This window comes from Galleria mellonella, unplaced genomic scaffold, assembly GCF_026898425.1.
Source record: "Galleria mellonella isolate WM207_F2 unplaced genomic scaffold, CSIRO_AGI_GalMel_v1 utg36, whole genome shotgun sequence".
NCBI classification, from domain to species: Eukaryota; Metazoa; Arthropoda; class Insecta; order Lepidoptera; family Pyralidae; genus Galleria; species Galleria mellonella.
The window spans coordinates 4,638,382-4,663,067 of NW_026442086.1; the positions used below are offsets into that span (position 1 = coordinate 4,638,382).

Consider the following 24,686-nt stretch of genomic DNA (forward strand, 5'->3'; position numbering starts at 1 on the left):
CTTATGAGCCAGTGAATGAGCTAGTAAATCCGTACACTCCCTGAAGATATTTACACAAAGTAAGTAATCTCCACAGATTAAACTTTTTAGATAAGTAACAAAAAATAAATATTATAAATGAATTTGAATGAAATATGTAAGCTAATTCTTGTTTAATTATATTCCTACTGTAAAAACTTTTATTATTATGTTTGAAAACTGTGGAAATTGTTCGAATGGCAGTCGGCAATAGTTTTTTTAGGACAGTAGTATATTAACTTGATTACTATATTAAAATAGACACTTCCAGCGAATATCTACTTTGGTAGGTATCTTCCAATTCTTTGATGATCAATTGTCAATAATAACAATAATTGTCATATGTCATAATGTCAATCAAACAAACAAAATTTATATAGATATCATCAAATTCCATCGTTTTATATCATCGTTCATTATGAATTATTAGATAAAATATTATTTTATTTTGTGTTTACGACACCGGCTTCTAATTAATAAAATGAACGTAACTCTGACAAGTTTAGAAGCATTAATCCGTAAGTACTGATACACAAAAATATTCTTTACAATTTAATAAAAAAAAACATTGTGCTTTTACTGATTTTTTTCTTTCATCAGTAAAAGCTACTCATGAATCATTGCTGTCTCCGGATGCGGCCGCCGTAGAAGCATTCTGTGCAGTTATGCGGGAACATGTTGACGGGCCTCAGCTGGCGGCTCAGGCCCTTGCAGCAAGAATACATACACTGAATACCCGTGAAGCTTTCTTGACTCTTACTATGATAGATCGCTGCATGCGTCGATGTGACGCTAATTTTCACGCTGAAATCGGAAAATTCCGGTTCCTAAATGAAATGATAAAACTTGTTTCTCCAAAATATTTTGCCGATAGAACACCGCCCGAAGTTCGAACAAGGGTAAGAAATACTCAATATATGTAATAAACTAATTGTGGAATCGTCTTGTTTACAACTAAATTAATATTATTATAGATTGATGAACATGAAATAGTGCTCAAGCCAAGATTTCATATAGGGTAATGGTCAGAATATTCTTGAGAGAGGGGAGAGATTTTGGCAAGAGAAATAAACACTAATTATTTTCTTAATACAATATGTTTAATAAAAATAATTTTGAACATGATAATGTGTAAAATAATTTTCTGTTCCATTCTGGAACACTTTTCTAACCAATGATGTAGGCTGTGGCTATGAAAGTAATGATATTAAATATTGACATATTTCTAGGTGAAAATCTATCTAAATATCTAATAAATAATTATCTTGTCTGTATATATTTCTATATTATAAACATTATTGTTTCATTGGTAAGGAATTAAAATACTGATTTCAAAAATATATTTTATAAAGTATATTGGACAAGGCAAAAGGCGGAAATTATGCATACATTTGATAGCTGCAACTCATAAATTCAATGCTGGTGTACCTAAGTGGATGACTTAATCACTGCAATACACAGCTTCTCAGTCTTCTATGTTTGTTTTGGCTAGCTTTGATAAGCATATATAGCATGGAATATTATTAATTATTAACCTGCTGTGCTAATCAGTGAATGAAAAAACATAATTATGATAATTTTTAAATTTATCAAAATTAATATATAATATAATATATAGTTATGTTTTGTAAAATTTCAATTCAGTATATTTTTCTATGTATATTTTGTGTTACTATGGCACACGCATGAAGGAAGGGAAAGAAAGGACATTGTTAGTTTATATATTTTGTTTTTTTTTTTTATTTGTGCTTTTTTATTTTCATTCTTTTATCTCTTTTACTGTGTATTTTATTGTATCTGTCTTTTTATGTGTATTTTATTTTATGGTAATTTATGTGCTGTAAGTAATATAAATAAATTATCTATCTATCTATCTATATAGCTTCACCAAATGTAATTATAATTGGAAAGTTGTTTGAATTTGAGGATATTGGAGTCCTTATTTCACTCTACAAGACACATATCGATAAGATACAGATTATAACATCTATTCTAATTTTATTATAATGTGAAAATTCATGTGAATGTAAATGTTAGTTACTCTTTAACAGAAAAATCACTAAAAGAATTTAAATAGAATTTAGTACACAAGTAGGTTATTTCCTTACAACATATATATTATATGTGTATGGATTAATGCAAGCAAAGCCCTGAAAAACAAATAATATAGTATATATCTAGGCATAAATTGTAATGTAAAATCAACAATAAACATATGTAGATACATTTTATCTAAGTTTTCCTTGAATCAGTTAGGATTTTGTTGCTATACATCAGCAATTGTTATAATATTTAGTACAATTTTTCACAAGTTCTTGGTCTAAGAAATACATTGTAAACTTTTTATAGTTTAATTGTGATTATATGTGAAAGTTTGAATTGTATATGTTAATTTGTATGTATTAAAGGTGCTGCAATTGTTACATGCATGGTCTATCGAGTTTCCCAAGGAATCAAAATTCAAAGTTGCATATGACATGCTAAAAAATCAAGGTGTCATAAAAGAGACGCCACCTCCTCTCCCGCCGGAGGACACAGCGGCGTTGCCACGGACGCGAGCTAAAAGCGCGATATTTGAAGATGAAGAAAGATCAAAATTACTTAAGAAATTATTACAAAGCAAAAAACCTGAAGATCTTCAACATGCCAATAGGCTCATAAAAACAATGGTCCGTGAGGTGAGTTCTTGCTGCTGTACTTAATATAGAACTTTCATTTAAGTACATACAACTTTTTATTATCCAGCCCACATAGTGATAGCCAATCTTATGGGGAAAGACCCAAACTCAGCTATGGGATGTTATGGATGGCTGTTTTATATTCCACATTAATTAATTCTCACTAGAACATTGAAGTACAGAGACTATCATAAAAATATTTACCATAAATTTATTTAAAAGATTACTATTAATTTATGCTTATTATTTCGGGTATGTTAACTGTCTAAATATAAAATTTTACTATGAACACTACTACTTTATGTTTTATTTTTATGTGACTCTATGTCGGTGTTTCCCAACGTGGGGCCCACGCTCCACAGGGGGGCAATTTGATAGTTAAGGGGGGCAATAAAAATTGGACTCGAAACGATTATAATCCTTCTTGCTCCGGGCCATTTAAATGCAATTCTACGAGTGGTATAATTTCGTTTCACTTTACCAAAATATCAACTAGGCGATCAGAGTGGTCAAGTAAACTTTGTCGGAAAAAAATATGTATGGGGGGCATAAAAATTTTAGAAATGTTCAAGTAGGGCATGGTACAAAAAAGGTTGGGAAATACTGCTCTATGTTCTATTAAACGTTAATATGTATTTATAATTTTGCTTTTAAGTTCTATTAAAGTAGACTATATTTTGTTAACTGTTTTTGTAAAAAAATTAACATATCTGACAAGAAAATTCTATTTTAACTATTTAAAAATTCCAGGAAGAACGTCGCAATGAAGTGAATAGCCGTCGAGCTCAGGAAGTGACTACAGCTTTAGACAGTGCTGCACTGCTGTTTGACATGCTAGAGCATGCTTCGACTGTGACTGCAGATGAAGAACAACTGATCCACGAACTCCACGCCAGCTGTGCTCTGCTGCGCCCTGTGCTTCATAGGCTGATTACCTCTGACTCAGAGACACATAATTTAAGTATGAAATTAATATATTACTAATAATAATGTAATCTAGATGTTAAAGACCTATTTGTGTACCAAATTTATTGCAAATTGTAAACCTGGTAATTCTCAAAATATTCAATTTATTTCTAAATAAATAATTTCTAAATATCAAACCTTAAATATATTTACAACTATATTATTCATTATATATAAAATATATACAGAATGTTTTTCTATACATTATTTTTTATTACATAGCTAATTATTATTTGTTTTTTTTTTTGTCAATATTTAATAACTTTATTATTTCAGATGATGTTCTGCACGCAAACGATGTATTAGATGAAGTCTTTGAAAAGTACAATCAATTTGTCGCCGAGAAAAAAGAAAAAAGTGTACCAGCTGTAGAAGCAACACCAGAGTCAAATAGTCAAAGTCTACTAGATTTTGCTGGCGCCAGCATATATAAAAGTGAGAGTGGAGATATGCCAAAGAAAGACATAGCTAAAACTAATGTTATAGATGAATTGGGAGATATATTTTCTACTGAGAGTAGTAGCAGCAATATTGCAGAACCATTAAAGCCTGTTAACTTAATATCTAATGGTAAGAAAACAATAATAGTTATTACATAATATGAACATAATCAAATTACAATAAATATAAAAACAGTAGTCAATCACTTGAATAAAGTTTTTTTTTTTAACCTTTTTTTTATAAAATAATGTAAAATGACAATAATAATTACTTATAGACGATGCTGACCTCCTGTCTGAAAAACCTAGTAAAACTGAGGGTTGGAATGAACTAGATTCAATTGGAGAACAACTTATGAAACAATCATTGCCAAATAACGTGAAGCGACTAGATGGATTTAATAGGTATTGTATTAAATAGAATAACAATAAGTACATAGACATTATAAATAATATATTAAACTACTTATGTTTGATTTTTCAGTAAATCAGCTAAGAAAATACCTATGAACGCATTAGAAAAGTCCCCTAATCATGAGTCAAAAATTTCTAATAAGGACCCTATATTGGACTTGGATTTCTTTACAAAGAAACTAGAAGAAGTTAAAATTACACCACCTTCACAATCTCCAAAACCTGTCACTCCAAACGATGATGTTATGGTGGACATAAGTATAGATGTAAATTTGTCTTCGAATAATATACTTAATAATAATTTAAAGAAAGACAATTCCATTGACAAAATCTTGGATATAAGTTTGCCTTTAGATAATGATGCCAAATGTGATAATGATGAAGTAGCGGTAGGGAATAAGGATGTTAATTCAATTACTGAAAGTGAGAAGAGGGATAACGTTAAGAATAGTAAAAATAGTGATGTGAAACCTTTGTCGGATATAAATGTAACATTACAAAGTGTACAGCCCAGTAATTTGCCACCACTGACCGCTTTTGAGGAAGATGAAGGTGTAACGGTGGTGTTGCATTTCTGTAAAGATAAACCACGGCCTGATGTCAATGTAATTGTAATATCAACAACTAGCAAAAATAGATCACCCATTGAGGATTACAAATTTCAATCGGTTGTACCAAAGGTAATTTATTTTATTAACATAATTTTAATATATCTGGATGTATTAGAATTAGCTATAATTAATCCAGGTAATGGTAGATTCATTCCTTACTTAGGTGGATTAAAATGTGCTCAGTGAAATGAGAGTATGTAAAGTGTTACATTCACCACACTGGCAACAGTCAAAATGAATGTTTCTGACTACTCCATTGTCGTAAGCATACTTTTTTATTCAGCTAGCAGCTATATTTCTGTCACGTTAATCAATAAGTACATAAAATATCCTATGTGCTAAGTTAGTATATTACCTACCTGTGTACCAAATTTTATTCAAATCTGTTCAGCAGTTTTTGCATAAAAGAGTCACAAACATCCATCCATTCATCCATCATTACCAACTTTCGCATTTATAATATTAATAAAGTTATCCGTGTACTATATTACCAATATTTTTAACACATATTCTTTAAACAATTTCTAGGGATGTAAAGTTCGTCTGCTGACGCCATCCGGCACAACACTGCCCGCGTACAATCCGTTTCTACCGCCTCCAGCCCTAACACAAGTAATGTTGATCGCTAGGCCGCCGTCATCGCCGCAAATCAGCCTAAAATTCGTCATCACGTACACATGCGATGACGAAATGTGTTCTGAAATGGGTGAAGTGAAACAATTACCCCTGGATGACATATAGTGTAACTATTTTGTATAACCAAATCGATACATTTTAAATCATCGCATTATCTTAAGAACGTCGCACTATTAGACTTGCTCCTTTTACGATATTGCTCCTTTTACAATATTGTTGATTTTTATTTTTGTAAGCTAATTTTATTCCTTTAGACTAGTGATCAGCAGGGCCTATAGGCTCATTTTAGGATGCGACGTGCATTTACAAGTATGTTCTTGAGTATATGTTTGTATCGGGCTGGATATTTTTCTTATATACTGCGACCCGGCCTAGCTTTGCACGGGTATAAATGAAGGTGTATTGTACATTCAAACCTTCTATAAAATATTGTATAAATTACTGTGAAACCGGTATTAATATCCGTTGCGTGGTTTAGATGTAAGCGGAGACAGATGGACTCAGATATCAAGTTTGTTTTATACTGTTTAGAAATTATTTGTAATTATGAAAAGTGCAATTATGTTCATCAGTTTTCCAGTACCGTATAATAAGATATCTCCTTAGTTTTGAAGTAATTAGCGTTGTGTGATATATTCGGGACTACTAAGAGTTATTGACAATTTTTTTTTTTTTACTATTGGGAGTGGCAAATAAGCTGACAGCCCATTGTATGGAAAATGGTAAATTCCGCCTAAAAAACACGATATACACTATATTGCCCTAATTCCTGAGAACTATGGTACTATGTCTCTTATCTTATATATTGCAATAGAAATCTTATCTTTTACACCGAAACAATGCGCACATTCTGCTTCATTATGTCTTCATCAGTTACTTAGAAAATTAAAACTATTACCATATAGCGTATTAAATCATAGGAAAAAATTAATGTATGAGAATGAATTAGCAAATGGGCCTGTGCTATTAGTTTACATTGGCAAGGTACCGGTAAAGATGGCGTCGTGTAAGGTGGCCCATTATTGTCGATGGTTTCCAAGAGGATCACAAATTTATTTATTTATTTACTCATTTTTATAACGATGCAATTACAGATCTTAGCTATGGCGACAACATTTAACATTTGCTGTGTTATTTTAGACTTGATTAATTAGATCGGTTCAGTCCGAGTTTTAACAGGTTTTTTTTTTTTTATAATAAGTCTGTTAGAGATCTGAACTCTACAAATACAATACCATACAATACCATTTGAATAATGTGATGAAGCTTTATTGCACTATCCGTATTAATTTATTTTTAATATCGTTTAATAGTTTATAAAACTATATTTTATATTTTCTCTGTTAGATCTAATTCAAAAATAGCTATACAAAATTACGGTTATTATGTTATTAAATTATTATGGTCATATATACTGGACAGTGTAATGTACCCTCATAAATGTGAGACTTACTACTTATTATTTGAATGTATCTTAGATCATGAACTAAAATTGAAGACTGTTCACTATTTCTGTGCGCTTGATTGAATCCTTATATCCAATAAGTGTGATTTATGCATTATACTAATGCGTGTCTACAGAATGCTTGATGATTTATTGCATTAGCTACTTAATATTGAAAATGTTAGACTTTGAGTGAGAGATGTATATTTTGTTCTAGTCGAAATTGTTCTGTTGCAAATAGTTTACATTCCCATAAAATATTTGACGTACTTAGTTTTGATAATATTTTTATGCATAGTATGAATAAGTATTTGTATTTTAAATTGATTGAATTTTAAAAAGATCTGACTCGGAAAAAAATATTATATTCAGTATTATAGCAAATATTAATAACTGTATTGTTCAGAGATGTATGTACTATAATTATAGATACTTATGTACTGTACTTATTATACTGTACTATAATTATAGATATTTAGTTGCATTTATATGTACAATTTAATAATTAATAATACTTTATTATTTATTATGCTATTGCCGTGCAATACCCACAATTGGTGAATTGGATATGTAATTAATTTTCTAGAATATAATATTATTATAGTTATCCCAATGACTTTTAATTTGTACCTGTTTACTTTCGATTCAACTGTTAGGAGATTTTTATCTTTCTTGTCCACAATAGTTTTTTAGCCTTAGCAAGAGGGGTCTGTAACTCTAGTTTAAAAGCACTTATATCAACCCTTAAGAAAAAGTTACCAAATTGAGTTTTAGTTAACACTTTTTTAGGATTAGGATTTTTTGTCCTAAAATTTTTAAGTTTACACGTATTTTACTAAAACTCAGGCAACATGAGTTTTAGTAAAATCTGTGTGTTAAGAATTAGCTTGATTCAAATATAATATGAGTAGGATATAATAATGCGTAGATCGAGATTTTATTAAGGATGAAAAGTACACTAATAAATGTTCTCTGTGACTATATCATATGACCAAACCTAAGCGCAATTTTTACAATAGTTTTCATTTTCTAATGGCGCACACATGCATAGTTCTGGTTGAGATCAATTTACTGTTGCCGACTTGTGGTAATGCTGATTGTTTTTTTATGCAACTTAGAATGCTAAACAAGCTGACGGCCCATCTGATGGAAAGTGGTGTCCGTCGCCTTTAAACATGAGCAGTACCATGGACGTAACAGAGTATACTATTTCACTCATAATACCCCCCATGCGTTGTTATTCCTGAGGACTCAGGTGTTATTCCTCTGTACCCTGTAAATTCACTGCCATATCCCACCCTTCAAACCGAAACAGCCGTGCAAACACAACTGCTTCACGGTAAAAACACGAATGGGACAATATACTGCCACATCAATACTTTATCTCTGGCAACTTACCAGATGCCAGACAATTATTGTTTTAAAATTGCTGTGCCCCTAGACATCCACTGAGAAATCAGTTTATCCGTTATTTGCTATAGGTAGAGGATTGAATAAATACAAAATAAATTTGTATAATAATAATTTCATTTATAAATTATACAAACATTTATACAGCCCTTACATTTACACAGTAAATGTTAAAAACAAATCTGCAAGTTTATATACATCGTAACATATAAAATACTAAATTATAGGTACTAATACTATACTATGGCGATAACTTGATTTACAATAATAATGACAGACTTGGTAGCGAGATAAAATTTACTGATATTGTTACACTGAGTTAAATAGAAACAAACAGTGGTTGGTAGATAACGTATAATGTAATATTACAATATTCAGTTATTTATAGGAACTAATCACAATATAGGGGCTAAGATTAATCAGAACAAAGATTTTTTAAATTTTAAATTTGAATACTATATATTCAATATGAATTATGTACAATAAAGATTTTACAATACAATACTATTTTTAAATTTTAGTGAATAAAAAAAATTTGCATATTATTGTTCATTAAAATCAGCGGGTCTACCATGAAATGAAATCCCGAAATTTCGGACTCAATTTCGTGTTTTTGTTTACACCAAAATCGGACCAATAAATGGTGTTTCGTCATACATCCTATCATAAAAGTCCAAAAGAACAATATTTTAACATTTTTAATATTTCCAAACGGCATGTATTATGTAATTTTAACATCAAATTTGTGTTTCGTTTGGCTCCGAAATTTCGATAAACATTTCATGGTGCTTATGAATATACAAATAACATCTCTATTTTGCTTCTTTTTTTTTTGTAAATATATTCTTTTATCTCTATTGTGTATGTCTATGTATGTTTGTTATTATTTGTGTTCTGTAAGTGATAAGAATAAATTAAACATCAATCTCTATACAAAAAAAAAAAACCACACGCTGATGGCGATTTAACGATTTATTAAAGAACCTTAGCGAATTAATTAAATTAACTAGGCATACTTTTTGGCCCGTCGAAATAAAACACCTGTGTTCTTGTATATATTCTTCAGTCTGCACAGTTCTATAAAAGTCTGTTTTATTTTTCGACTGCATTTGTTAATTGCAAATTAATTGCAATCATGTAGTGTAGACTAGGCAGCTTGGTCTCTGAAAGCGAGCGCTGTGATGGGCTTTTGATGTCCGCAGTATTCACGTTCGAGTGTGCCCTTCTCTACGTCCCAGAGTCGCGCGTAGCTATCCGAGGAACCTGCAGTTAAGAATTATATAGGAATACCAACTATTTAAACAATACTTAAAAGGGCTAAAATGCCGAATTTCAACGATATAATACAAGCATAAAACAATTCATATTTCCAATTAATTTCTTAACTTAGATTATATAGATAGAGTGTCACCATAGAAATACTTCGAGAAAAACGGGGTCAACGTTTTCAAACAATTTTGCGTGATAAATAGTTATGAGTGATTCCTTTATAACTTCTATATTTATTTTGTTTTATAAATTCTCCATCTTTTAATGCATGAATACTCATTTTATTTTTTAAATAATACGTCAAGATACATTTTATGCGTAAGAATACTGATAAAAAAAAAACGTTTTTATTTTAGTATTTTTTTTTAAAGTTGACTCGTTTTTAATGCTTGAGGCTATATCTATATAATCTTAGTTTCTTAAATATATTTATAAATATTGAAATATATTTTTCTAACTTACTAGAATGCAAGATTGTGTAATACTTTATATTATACATTACAAAAATATAAGCTTTTTCATATATACTATTTTAATGAATGGAAAACACAATTTAATTGACCAGAACCAAGACAATTAAGAAGAAGCCTGACTATGGTCGAACTCAACACATCATTTACGTACAGCAATATAGTATAGAAGTAATAAATGTCTGTTTAAAAAGTAATTTTTAGATGGGGACTGACCGGTGAAGAGATACCGCGAGTCAACGCTGAACGCGGCGTCCCACACCCACCGCTGGGAGTCGTGGCGCAGTTCACGCAGCAGCGACCAGTCCGACGTCCGCCACACTTTCGCCGAGCAATCGCCAGATGTCGTCACCAACATGCTGGCATAACATACCGTTATTTATTTATGTTACTTAGCATAGCAACAAGACGTGTAAGCAAAATTATATATACTATATATAATTTTTGTTATTAATACTATATAATTTATGTTTTCCCCCTTAATAAAATAAAAAATACTACAATACTAAATATTTGTGTACTGAACTATGTTGTTTCATTTGAGATTTCAAGAAATATGTAATTGGTAGATTGCACAGGGTTGTGTTAGTAAACAGTAGGTCTAGTCAAGTCGGCCACCCCTAATATATAGCATATCGACACTAGAAAAGCCAAATTTATTAAGCGTCTTTTTGGCCGATATTGAGTTACATTTATTTCATTGAAGAATTTTCTAAGTTGAATAGTATATTTAATAAGTTAGTTGGGATTTAGCCAAGTTTATATCTTGGCCAATGATAGAAATTTCGTTAGTTTACATTTCCCAACTTTTGGTTGTTTTCTATTTTTTTTTTTATTGTAATAAATATCAAAAATACACTAATTTAGCTTTTTCCTATTTTTACTCTACTGTTTTATTTAAACTACTACTATGACTGGACCACGGACAGGAGATGCAAGGAGCGGTGGATTTTGCAAACACAAAGTTCCATGAAAATCGTAATTTGTGTATTACTTTACATTTTTATTATTTAATTGCTATCGTTCATTTCATTACTTTGCAATGTTCATCTTAACTACCCGTATCCAATTAAACGCCTAAATAAACAGATTGAAACAACAGTGAATAAACAGTGAGTGCCTCTCTCTTTCCTACCTAGAATGGCGACAAAATGTAAAGTGGTCTATATTTTAGAAAAATATATATCTCGCACTGAATTAAGTGTACTTATAATGTTTCAACCGCAACTTACGTGGAATCAAGACTGAATTTGCACCGGAGTGCGTACTTCTTGTGCGCCTGTATATGTTTCCTGGGCACAGGCCGCGGCGGCTCGCCGCACAATGACCAGATATAACAGTTGCCTTTGTTGTTAACGGCCGCCATCAGCTTGCCCTCAGGATCGATCGCTATGTCTTGGATGGACGCCTCTGCTTCTGGTATCTATAATACAATACAAATACAAAACTTTATTACGCATTTGTTTATTATATAATTTTTTTATGCAACTTAAAACGGCAAACAAGTGATCGCCTACTTGAATGGAAAGTTGGAACTGTTGTCTATAGGCATGCACAGTACCATGGACGTCACAGAGTATACTGTGACGCCCATAATACCCCGTCATTCTTGAACACTAAATTGTTATTTATGGCTTAATATTAATAAGAATATTTTATTAAAGTGATAAATTATAAATAACAATATGTTTCATGTATACACCAATATAAATATTTTTATTGCTACTACAGTATCTAGAATGAAAGATATTAGAAATTCTTAATTTGAAAGAAACTGCAAGTTGTATTAACTTAACAAACTGAACGTCTAACTTAAAAACTGGTGTATGTTTTCTCTTGATACGCTATTTCTGTCTATTTGATTAGTTTACCTACTTATGAAATCCACGCATACCAAGTAGCTGACAAAATTAACATTTTATACTAATGTACTAAATAATTTTTAATGATTTGCTTAAAATCTTATGAAATTTAAATAAAACTTTATTATTTAAACTTTAATTCAAAATATAATTGTATGTATATTTGTTTATTAAAAAATATACATTTTTGTGAATAATAAGTAGGTATAAAATTTTTAAAATGTTTGTAAAAGTCAATCAAATTATACCAATTGTTCGTTCTGATCTGTTCTCAGGTCCCACATGTGTATGATGCCACTCTGGTCGCCGACCATGATCTGTGTCTGGTCGGGGTGAAGCACCACCGCGTTCACTGGCGCCGGCACCTGGAAGATACCTTGGCACTGCAACTGGCGGCCGGCCCTATAGAACAATTTTGATGTTTAAATGTAACATATTGTGTAAGAATTTATTAATAATGAATCACAGTGACCAGAGGGAGACTTTATACAAAAGTCAATTGCTTGGGTACCTCTGTCCCATTCGTGTTTCTACCGTGAAGTAGTTGTGTTTGCATGGCTGTGTTTCGGTTTCAAGGACCGCGTGTGTGTGTGTGTGTGTGTGTGTCTGCCTATATTTGAAGTTGACTACTATCATAACTAGTAATTATTATTGGAAAATCGATAACTAATATGGAAGGTCGTAAAACTTCTACTAATAACAATAGCAATCAATCCTCAATTATGAGTGTGGTTGAGTAGAATCCTCATGATATTATCATATCTATTTATATAACCGTGCTTTTTGTTTTTATAATAAGAAATTAGAGGATAATAATAATAATGGATAAAATAAATAAAGAGTATTGATTGTACAAATACGTATTTAAATAATATTTGTAGGTAATATACTGTACAATTATTTATTTTTCCAAATAAATTGAAAAAAAAAATAAGCAGTAAAAAAACTATGACTATACTAGTCTATAGTATACTAAGTATGTTTTAGTGAAGAAATATTTTTTTATTTCTTTTACTTCTAATTTACTAAATAAATAATAGCTTTTATTACATCTTATATTTTATTACCTTGGATCCCATATTTTTGCTGTGCAATCCTCACCCCCAGTATACATCCATTTGCCATCTTGCTGAAACAATCAGATTACAAAATTGCTTATTAATTGATGTTTCAAATGAATAAGTCATTTACAGAAAATGTAATTTAGATCCATAATAAAATAGATAGAAAATGAAAAATATAACAATGTCTTTTTACAAACTTCAATTTAAGAAAAATATTATGGGTGTTTCTATATTATCTTTCTTAAAATGTGTTTTATCATCTCAACTATTATCTATCCACTGCTGAACATAAACCTCCCCCATTGACTGCCATAAGGAACAGTTCTGAGGCACCCTCATCCACTGATTCTATGCAATGCATTTGAAATCATCACTCCATTTAGTGGGGGGATCGTCCTACACTATGTTTATAATGTGACCAGCTCATTACCACATCAGCTTGCTTATCAAGAAGGATATGTGTATAAAGTTTGTTTAGCCATATTAATTTTAAGAAAATTGAAACAACATACACACAAAAGCAATTACGGTTAAATCATATCCATTCCTATTAGAATATAGAAATTTAAAATATTATAAGTTCATTGTAAGTTCTGTTAATATATGCATAATATTTTACAACTCACCTGAAATCCAACTCTTGTAACATTCTTGGTGACACCCTCAAAATTCATAACAGGGTCAGGGTTAGCACTAGCCAGGTCGTACATACGGATATGTTGGTATCCACATGCAGCCACCATTTGTCCATTAGGAGTGATCTCCAATGCATTCACTTGCTTTAAATAAAGAATATTGCATTAAGAAGATTTTATTATTATTATTATAAAAAATATAAGAAAAGTCTAGCTAGATCATTATTAATTTATTAATAAGTAATATATATATACTTTAAAAAATAGGTATGTATTAGACAATTTATTTACAGTTTCCGTTGTTTGTGAGAAATTATAGCCCTAACACTTATACTCTATAGACAAGTAGTGTCTAAGAATGAATTTATGATAGTAGATGAAGCAAGAAATATAAGAATATTCTAGGGTATTCTAGGTATATCACTTATTTGCAGACATTACAGATTTGTGTTAAATGGTTTTTAATCCAAATAAGGATACCCCTTAAAGAAAATATTTATTTTATCATTCAATTAATATGATTAACCAACTCTTCAAAAATTGTCCAAACTACTTTTTAAAATCTGTCCTAGATGGATCCCTTTAAATTAGAGCTAGAATAGAATTGAATGGACATAAGTTCCTTAAAAGCTAGATAAATAATTTCTCAAAGTTTGAGATTAGATAGTACTGTTTTATTTAAATTAACTCACTGAATCTGGATGCTGCATGGTGCGTAGGCATACTCCGCTGTGTGCTTGCCACAACTTAATAGTATGGTCATATCCTCCAGTCACAAGGGCCACTTGTGACCCACCTCCAGTGCTTCCATCACCAGCCATTCCTGTAATATTCTTTTAGATTTGGTCAAGATATTCACTCTCACTTTTTTATACATATTTAAATAGATACATGCACAGCATACATAGCATTCAGATTATTTAGAGTTCACCAATTTTTATAATAATATATAGGTATATGTTGGCAATTATTATTACTAATTATAAAAGTTGCTATTTTGATGCGAGTACAATATCATAACATTATTTTGTGCTTATCTTTGATGCCTCATTCCTATAACACAAACTATCCTAGCATGAGGACCAAGTAATTGGTGTGATTGTATGATACCTATTATTATAATATCAAATATGATAGTGTCTTTTACAACAACTACGACTTCCATATACCCTTATCACATACATAACCTGTTTAATTTATTGTACATAAGAATAAAGTTAGTAGTGTCTACTCTCCCTATATGGGGGGACAGGGGTTGTGAATAGTGAAATTCAACAGCCCCATTACTAGTAATATATCCAACCAGGTCGACCTTCACGCGGCTCCCCCTGGAAACCATTGTGATTAATTTTTGATGAATTCATAATGATAGGCCAACTGACCTGTTTTCATCCTCATCAATCATCCCTCACTGGAGTCCCGCCAGTGTATACCAATAGTGCAGGCGGGATTACCATTCCATTTTCTTTCATTAAAAAAAAACGCCCCTATGTTACAAACAATATATGATAAAAAAAAATTATCCAGTATATATTTTTAAAAGTGAAAATATCTCTATCTACCTATAACCTGCAAATATTATTGCTAGTAGGCTTTTTAGATTATACCTTTCAGTGAAAGCTAACACTTATTTCACTTATTTATTTATTATAGTAAATAGTAATATTTGACTCTGAAGTGTATGTTATAGCGATATGCGATATATGAAAAAGCAAAACAATTGTACCTTCTAACCAAAATATTACAGAATTCTAAAGTAAATTCTTATTTTGTTTATAGTATTAACAATTGTTTTAAAAGAAAATTTTAATTGTTTATTAGGATTTTCGGATTTTTTTCATATTTAAATTTGATTTGACATTGATAATTTTGACAGTGACATTAAAATGACAATCAAACAAGCAATAGCGTTGCCCAATTATCAACCGCTGCTAATAGTAAATGACTGAATAAATAGATCTTATGATAATATATGAAATAATGATTTATGATTTGACATCCAGAATTGTATAGTGCTTACCCCTGAATCCAACAAGGACTTCCAATTATATGCCATGATAAATCTAAGATTATTAGTATTTGGTTATTTTAGGAAACCATTTAAAAAAAAATACGCCAATGCAAATAAACCGATTTAAGAGGATGTTTAACCGATACAAAATTGCACTAATTCGACTTTAATGTTTAATGAGAGTATTTTTTACGTAGACACGCCTTTTTAGTAAGCATGATATTAAGAGCGCCAACTGATGTTACACAGTAATTAATTAGTTATTAATTTGTTAAGCTATAGGGATCGCCTATAATGATTCAAATTATAACTACGTTTGGTATAGCAATAGGATTTATTAAACCAATGTGATAATATTATTCAATTAAATCTTGTTTATAATTTAATTATTTGCTCGTAACTTCTTTCGCATAATCGAAATATGTAGATTGATCGGGATTAATAGTATATATCCTATGTTCTTCTTCATCCCATATATGTGTACTAAATATTATGAAGATGGGTTGAGCCATTAAAGCGGTAACAAATAAAAATAAACAAACTTATTTACTTAATTTCGCATTCATAAATAATATGGTTATCGATTATAATCGAGTTCGTATTCAATAATGGTACTTTCTTACAAGTTCAAAATAAAATCTATACAATTATTGTATTCATTAGTATCGTCAAATATATTACTATTCCTTATATTTATTAATATCTAATGTTGAATAATCGATTTCTTGGTTACTTAAACAAAGCAATCGATTATTCGAATATTCTTTGATAAGCAATGCCAGTCAAGTTTACATCACCAAGCAAACTGTATTGATTGATAACCTGTCACTGTTAATTCGATAGGAGTCAATTGTACAAATTAAGCAATTTGCTTCTTTATCTAAGAGGTTTTGATGTAATTGATGAAACTATTATTTTACTATAATGTAGTTACCGAAAAACATAAGACTATTTTATTCTGAATAAATATATTATTCCAACAATAATAATAAAGGGAAATGTTTAGTGGTCGTATATAAATATTTAGGTATTTAATTAGGTACTTTTTTTCATAAGTATGTAGTTATTTAGTTACGTGTGAATCAACTTAAGAGAATTAAAAGACAAATTGAAAAATAGAATATTTTATATGAAATTACTTTATTGAACATGTAAAATCCGTATTGACATGAGGAATGCTAATTCTCATTTACAAAATAACACAAATGTAAAATTTGAGAGACAAATCACATCGAAAACCTACCTAGTAACTAACTAAAAATACAACATACACATCAATTTCCTATATTTAAATTGCCCAGCATGATACACAGATCATACTGCCGGTTTTCTTAGTAGCTAAGTTTGGTACCATTAGCAGTATTGAAATTTACAATCAGAAGAGGTAGGTTTAATTAACAGTAAGCCATTATATTTCATGAAATCGTCTCTAATTTTACATGTGAGTATAGTTTGACCAAAACTGTTATGTCAAAGAACGCACACACTTAATCAGTACACAGAAATTACATTTATGGCAACTCATTTAATACAAAGCACAATTTCAAAACATAAGGGTTGCACAGCAATCGGGGAGTGCTACAGACATACAAGTTTTGATAAAACCAGAAGTGAGGTAAATATTAAATGTGAGCATCCAGTAGTCACAGCGAACTTAACAAGGGAGGTCTAACTGTACAATTCCCCAGTGTATACATGCTAACACTTAAACATTATTTTTTTTCGAGGCTTAGAACCTAGACCTTAGCCTGTGGTGAAACTTTCCAAACTCTGCAATTCTTACATTCACTTCTATTAATACTACTAAAAATAGTAAATCGCCCATAGGAATCAACAATTTCATTAAATGGACTAAAAAATTAATCCACACATGTTACATTAGAATCAGAATTACAATAAAATTACACATTTAAAACAATATTAATGCAGGTTATAAAATGAAATTGTTAACTGTTTCAGACTTTGGAAAGTCAGTCCCATTTTACTTCGTAATAAATTAAGTCCAGTAAATTATTCAATATGAACAGAAATGTCTTATAGGCTGGGAGATCATTCGCTTTCCTCATCCTCCTCCTCTTCACCCTCATCATCTTCAGACTCTTCCTTCTTCTTCTTGGACTTCTGAAATTAATTTTAAATATATAGTATCTATAAGTAAATAATATGTAAATATAGTAAATAATAAACACAGTAAAAATAAAGTGAACTTACAGCTGGTGCTGATGCTTTCTTGCCCTTCTTTCCTCGCTTCTGTGCCTTCTTGCCACCACCCTCGCCGCCACCACCATTAGCATTATATGATTCTAAGTCCTTTGTATATTGTTCCTTCGCTTCAGCAGCCTTCTCCTCCCATTCCTGATCAAAGTTAATAATAATATATATATATATATATATAAACTAATAATTAAGAGGAAAATATTGATTAAATGCATATGATAGTTGTCCTACTCACACTCTTATCCTTCATTGATCTCCATATCTCGCCTCCCTTTTTGGCGATTTCGGTGACTTTTAGACCAGGATTGTCGGCCTTAATTTGTTCTCTGGCGCTGTTCAGCCACAGCATGTATGCTGACATAGGACGCTTTGGCTTGTCCGTCATTTTAACTTTTTTCCTGTAATTCAACATGGGAATACAGTAAAACATAATATAATAAGCATGGCAACAGGTTATGCGGGCCACGCGTGACTCTACATGAGAGATTTCAAGCGTTTGCTTTACTTTAAGCACTCCTAGAGCGGCATTTTGGCGGGAAACCCATTTAGAGGCCTTAAAAATAGAAATACACAATTTCAATAGTAACACGATAAAAAAACAACAAAAACTAAATACGAACCACCTTTTTAACACAAGTTATAATATAAAAATCTTCGAAAAGAGTTATCGCCCCATATAACGAGTTCACTGGCCTAGGCTTGGGTCGAAAGAGCCATTTTGTTTTCACGTTTTGTGTTGAAAATACGCAATAACTTTAGATGACATAATTACTAAATAATCCCACAATTATTGAACTAAAAGTTGTAGAAGAACTGTTTCGGGCCTCCAATGGAAAAGATATGAGAAATTAATTATTGAATAAAGGCGTCCTTCGCCATACCCACGCGTACTAAGGAAAGTACGACGAAGCCTATAGCCATGTTTGAATGAGAATTCCAACGTGGAAAGAAAAATATTTTTGAGAATTACGCCTTAATAAACACGAATAGACATAATAAAACACTTAACTTTAATTAGAAAAATTATTAGACTTACCTGATGGCAAAAATTTTGAAATTATTTTTGAACTGGTACACAACCAAACTGTAGACGTAAAGAACCAGAAGAAAATGTATGGAGCTCAAGCAAATGTTCCCAGTGCAAGCTAGCTTGGGTCGTCTCGCGTCGGTACTAGAGCGACATCTATCTCGAACGTGATTGGTCGAAATTCCCAACGCTACCAACTGCACAAAATCAATGAAGCATCTTGTACTACGTATATCCGTGACGTATACTTGAAATAGCGTATGCAATTTTATGCTTAATGTCAAGAACGGTATAGTCGATAGTAAGTTGAGGATATTTGTTCCATACATTTACTTCATAAATTTATTTTGCTCTATTTCACATATTATATGCTTCTAAACATTAAAATATCAACAATTGAAGTACGTATACGTCTAAAATATTATTTTTAGAGAGTAGCCACCATATGTTTTCATAATAAGTATATCAAAATATGACCCAGTCCTCTTGAAGCTCCCCTTACCAGATTCCGACCAAAATTAACTCGCGGCTTATTTTAAATGCCGCCAACGTTTCATTCGAAATCCTAAAAAGCGCGGCAAGCATCAGCGGGAAAGGGATGCCAATAAAACATAGCGTTTGAATGGCAGACGCGTTTGTTTACGATTTGATATTTCGTGAGAATCTGAGAACTAGTTTTTATTTCCAAAGAAATAAGGGTGTAAGGTCTTAGTGCTTAAGTTTATTGCGATAAAATACATTCTTGGGTTTCATGATTTAGGAGCCTGCAATACTACATACTACGAGTCAATACTGTAAACATATTTTTAATCAGTAGTTTGGTAACTACATACTAAGTTATATACATAAAAAAATGACAGTTTTAAATTAAATAGCTATCTATTTACAATATAAATTGATTATTAGGTGGGTATCTAAGTAAATAATAAGTATTTACAAGCATCGAATCGATGATGGAGTCGCTAGGCGCCTTAATATTATTTGTTTACTGACTCTTAGTAATGAGATCTAGCATTATAATTCCTTTTAATAAATATCAGATTGTTCTCTAGAAACCATTATATTTAATTTATTCTTAGTGAATTCGACAATGGCCCAATAGTTCGGACTTAATTTTTCACTGATAGGCTCTCCTCACCAGCAGCATATGTTCTAATTTACATTTTTAAAAGCCTTTACGAAATAAAAAAAATTATAATGTCTAATGTCATGATATCCTCCTCATGAGAAGATTATTACCAACTTACTTTCATATGTTAGGTCATGTTATTTGCTATCTCTTAGCGCCTTAACGGCTCAATCAATAATCATGCAATTTAGTATAGGTACACGTACTATTTGAGATAAGAAACTTAGGAATTTATTCCGACTATAATGTTTCGCAAAATTCTGTCAAGTTTCATTTTTTTACTCAAAACGTACTGTTGTTCATTGCTTGTCGTTCTAATGTCTAACGGAAGCTATTCGCTTTGAAGCGGTAGTGCATGGGACCCTTTTTTATGGTTTGTTTGAGCGTAGGTAGTCGACGAAGGTACGCGATCCCTAGAAAGGACTGGTCAAGTATAAAATAAAGCAAGGAAAAATAATAAGAGAATTTAAGAACAAGAAAAAATGTTAGTCCTTTGTCTAGTTTAATTGCGAATAATACTAGATACGCTACGCATTTAATTAGGTACCTACATAAAGTTTAATTTTAACCAGGTGCAAGTATAATAGCTAACAGGTATTAGGTATCCTTATCGCACGATAGCGAATAACTATAATAATATGTATATATTTTTAATTAGTAAAAATTATTACATGTATCAAATCATAAGTTTGTCGTAAGCAGAACATGATATTTACCTCTATATTATATATACTAATATTGTTAATAATAATACATATTTATGCGACGTCCCTATTACTCCCCTAATGTTTCCGTGTATTTACGAATGCACCCTTGCATTGTAGCAATAACTTTTGTATGCTTTTGAAATCTAAGTAGACAAAAAGGTTAATTTCAACTTATGGGAATATTTATTATGTATCAAAATGTAAATTTATTCATTCGGTCATAAATGTAATGCAATATTTTATATTTAGGGTTCCGTATCAAAAGGTAAAAAGAAACCCTTATGGTACGACTTTGTTAGTCCATCCGTCTGCAGCAATCAATTGTAATAATTACAGTTTATAAATAATAATCATCATCTTCCTACCATTATCCCAAAGTTTATAAATAATAATAATATTTTTAATTATCAGCTATTTCACCCATAGAGATACAATTGTATTATGATGTACTCGGATAACCTATAAAAATATAATAATAAATTAAATAAAAAGTAAAGTAAAATAATATAGCAAACTCAGTTATTAGATAAAAATAAGAGAACATTATTTAATGTTCCTGTCTCGGACGCACGTGTTCTGTACGGACAACCAATACCTTTGAATGGGACCGTTCAGAGACTGGGACAATATGGTGAGGATCTAATTTTTTGAATTTCGAATGCGAGCCCAGAAATTTACTACACGATTTCATAATATAGCGAGGTTATATATAAAAGGCGTATGTAAATCATCATCATCATATCAGCCTTTAATTGTTCACTGCTGCACATAAACCTTCTCTTTGGGGAGGTTTTTCCGGTAGTTGCCATGCTTGGCAGGCGGATTGGCAAGCGCAGTTAGACTTTGATGTTTTAAGAGGGAGGCTGCTGCCCATCCCATGATTTCTCTTAATCGCCTTTTACAATTGTATGTAAATATTACAGGAAAAATAAAACTACGATTGTAACTAACACCGATTTTTAAGAAACTATCGAAATATATGCAAAACCAAACAGTTATGTGGTCCAGTATTTTAACACAATTATGTCCTAAAATAATAAAAAAAATACATCGTGTAAGTATTAATAACAATAAGATATCAATTTCGAATAAAAAATGCATAAAGGTCATTTTATCTCATGTATTTACGTACGCAACCCTCGGATGTGAAAACAACTCGCACTTGATCAATCACACAAGGAATATAATGATTACCTCCGCGGTGCAGTGGTGAGTATGTTGCTTTGCATAAATAAGGTTCCGGGTTCGGCTTCTGATCGGACCAATTTAGAAAACGAACTTCTGAATTGACTTAAGACTATGTGTTTTTGGTTGTGACTTCAGACGTTCGTTGTTTGCTTCCTCACAACATACCTACGGTGTCCTAGTTCGAGGGCACCGCAATTAGTGTGGCACTTAAAAAAAAAAATACGGAAGCACAATCCATAACTCCTTTCTTTCTTAGTCTTAAAATAACGATTCGTTGATTTCGCTGAATCCTTTCCGACCTTAGGTTCTATATAATAAACGTTGAATCATTAAATTTAGTCTACAGTAAATCGTAGCTCTGTGCTGACCTGAAATTGTAAGGCAAAGGCATAGTATTATATTATCTGTGGCAAAGGTAAGATGACTCGAAGCAAATTGTCGACAGAAAATACAAAAAAAAAAAAATGATAAGTGAATATTTAGTATTTACATAGTAGGCACATTACTTACTAGGAGTCATGTTTAAATACCGGCCGTCGCGTAATGCACACAGTGCATTAAGGAATTTAAGATAGGTTATCAATTACGATTTGAACTCGTAACACTTACGAGTTATTATGACTGAATATTTATGGATATTTTTTTTTAGGTTTCTTTCTTAATATGAAGAGCCTAACACAATAATAATGCTTTATTTCAGGCTACAATGACCCAATTTGTTAGTAACATAATTATAGCTTAATGTTAGTATACCTTCTTAAATTGTATAGAGTCTCGAGTCTCAAAAACTGTTTCAACATTTTGTCAGCAAATTGTCAAATTAACTGACCCGTTCTTTTTTTATTATTGCTCTATATACTTACGCACATAATATATCTTGACGTTTCTATGTAGTATTTTTTTTAATGGGTGATAATGATGTAGTAAGCCCGTCTGCGCTATCGGTATACACTGGCGGAGCACCAGTGATAGATGACTGATGAGGATGAAAGCAGGTCAGTTAGCCTATTCTGACAAATTCAACTAGAATTAGCCACGATGGTTTCCAAGAAGAACCACGTGAAGGTTGACCTGACATGGGTATATTGCTAGTAATGGAATCAAGTAGCTCCAACAATCTCTTTCCCCCAATCTATGTAGTATTAAGTCCGCCTTTTGTAACAGAATTTTTTTTCTAATGTGGTCAATAAAGAATAAGTTAATAAATAATTGCATTATTATATTGTATACGAAGGTCGCTATAGGACTTTGGGTTATATCTAGTCCACAGATTGCACGTATAAAAGGATGCACTTACAGTGTTATTGCAACGCTTGCGTGCAATTTCGTTCGATTTTTAGTGTTGTTTTTGCAATTCAAATCAGTACATCTTTCATGGGGAACTGTATACGTTTTTATAATAAACTTCCAGATGACGTTTTATATTTAAATGAAAGAAAATATAAGACATATATAAAAATGACTCTCTGTACAAAAGCCTATTATAAATTAAATGACTATTTAAATGACAAAACTGCATGGATTTGAATTTTGTATTAATGTGAATTGTATTGTAAATGTAATTATTGTAATTTTTCTTAAATCAATATTATTTTATATAGTAATTATTATAATTATAGATTGACGTATCATAAGAATCTGTAACAGATGTATATGAATAAAGATATAAAAAAAAATTGTGTATAGACTGCAGAGACTACTTACCACCCGACGAACAGTTGTCATTAAAAAATACTATAATAGGAATTAAGAAAATTGAGTGATTCTTATAACTGTCAAGGGAGATTTATTCAGCCTTTAGTTTGTGTAATGATTACATTTTTACTTTTAAAATTTCTGTTAATGTTTAACGATGTCGATATATAGGTATGTTTAATGGAAAATTTTATGAACTTATATACTACACAACATAAATTATTTTAGTGGAAATTCTTAGGTTTTTTATTTAAAAAATGAACATTCATTCCTCCATCATAATTTTATTAAATTTATTTATTGTCAAATTGGACGTGGACGTTGCATTGGATGGATAATGACTGAAATGATGATGATGATTTATTGCCAGAGTGCATTAATTATAATAGTAGTAGGATAAGAAACTATTGCGAATCCAAGTTTTCGTAGATATGTTAATCTAAGGAACTTTTATAGTAAATAAATTCATGTACAAACAAAACCGCAGGACACTAATAGTAACGTTTAAATATTGCCTTTTTTAATTATCGAATGGATTAGGTATTTAGTTATTACAAATATCTTTTTTTTTTAATAAATTGCATTCAGTTTTAAATACTTGCAGAGTTACCGTACCCTATACACATAAATTACCGATTATATATTTTACGTAAAAAGTTTTGTTCCTTTTCAAAATGTATCAAAAACGTCGCTTTATATTAATGTTATAAGCGAACATTCACACGAAGTTACCCTGCTGTTAAGATATAAGTAGGTACTAACCCTAACCTACCGCAAGGCGAGGCGCCGCGGCAC

At 31.1% G+C, this 24,686-nt stretch overlaps 3 protein-coding genes across 6 annotated transcripts; 1 reads left to right on the plus strand and 2 right to left on the minus strand.

The window, feature by feature from the left end:
* The first annotated feature begins 347 nt into the window (after positions 1-347).
* LOC113520594 (ADP-ribosylation factor-binding protein GGA3) lies at positions 348-7,814 on the plus strand. The gene is made up of 8 exons (XM_026905972.3): positions 348-536; positions 619-917; positions 2,427-2,696; positions 3,447-3,657; positions 3,939-4,232; positions 4,381-4,507; positions 4,587-5,196; positions 5,656-7,814. Exons 1-8 carry the CDS (start codon positions 500-502, stop codon positions 5,866-5,868), a joined length of 2,061 nt encoding a protein of 686 aa, XP_026761773.1. The 5' UTR covers positions 348-499; the 3' UTR covers positions 5,869-7,814.
* Positions 7,815-9,555: 1,741 nt separating this feature from the next.
* On the minus strand, positions 9,556-15,789 carry LOC113520595 (target of rapamycin complex subunit lst8). Of its 4 annotated transcripts, none has more exons than XM_026905973.3 (8): positions 15,644-15,789; positions 14,610-14,740; positions 13,909-14,061; positions 13,286-13,347; positions 12,467-12,620; positions 11,589-11,779; positions 10,573-10,715; positions 9,556-9,880 (listed from the first exon to the last, which is right to left on the minus strand). In XM_026905973.3, the coding sequence occupies exons 2-8, from the start codon at positions 14,736-14,738 to the stop codon at positions 9,765-9,767; spliced, it is 948 nt and encodes a 315-aa protein (XP_026761774.1). In that variant the 5' UTR covers positions 14,739-14,740; positions 15,644-15,789; the 3' UTR covers positions 9,556-9,764. The 4 variants fall into 4 exon arrangements, with proteins under 4 accessions (XP_026761774.1, XP_026761775.1, XP_031766043.1 ...); XM_026905974.3 differs by having other exon boundaries at positions 14,610-14,750; XM_031910183.2 differs by having other exon boundaries at positions 15,525-15,780.
* Positions 15,790-17,036: 1,247 nt separating this feature from the next.
* Positions 17,037-19,637, minus strand: LOC113520840 (uncharacterized). Its single transcript, XM_026906262.3, has 4 exons — positions 19,182-19,637; positions 18,381-18,543; positions 18,140-18,283; positions 17,037-18,049 (listed from the first exon to the last, which is right to left on the minus strand). Exons 1-4 carry the CDS (start codon positions 19,499-19,501, stop codon positions 17,978-17,980), a joined length of 699 nt encoding a protein of 232 aa, XP_026762063.1. The 5' UTR covers positions 19,502-19,637; the 3' UTR covers positions 17,037-17,977.
* Positions 19,638-24,686: the final 5,049 nt, after the last annotated feature.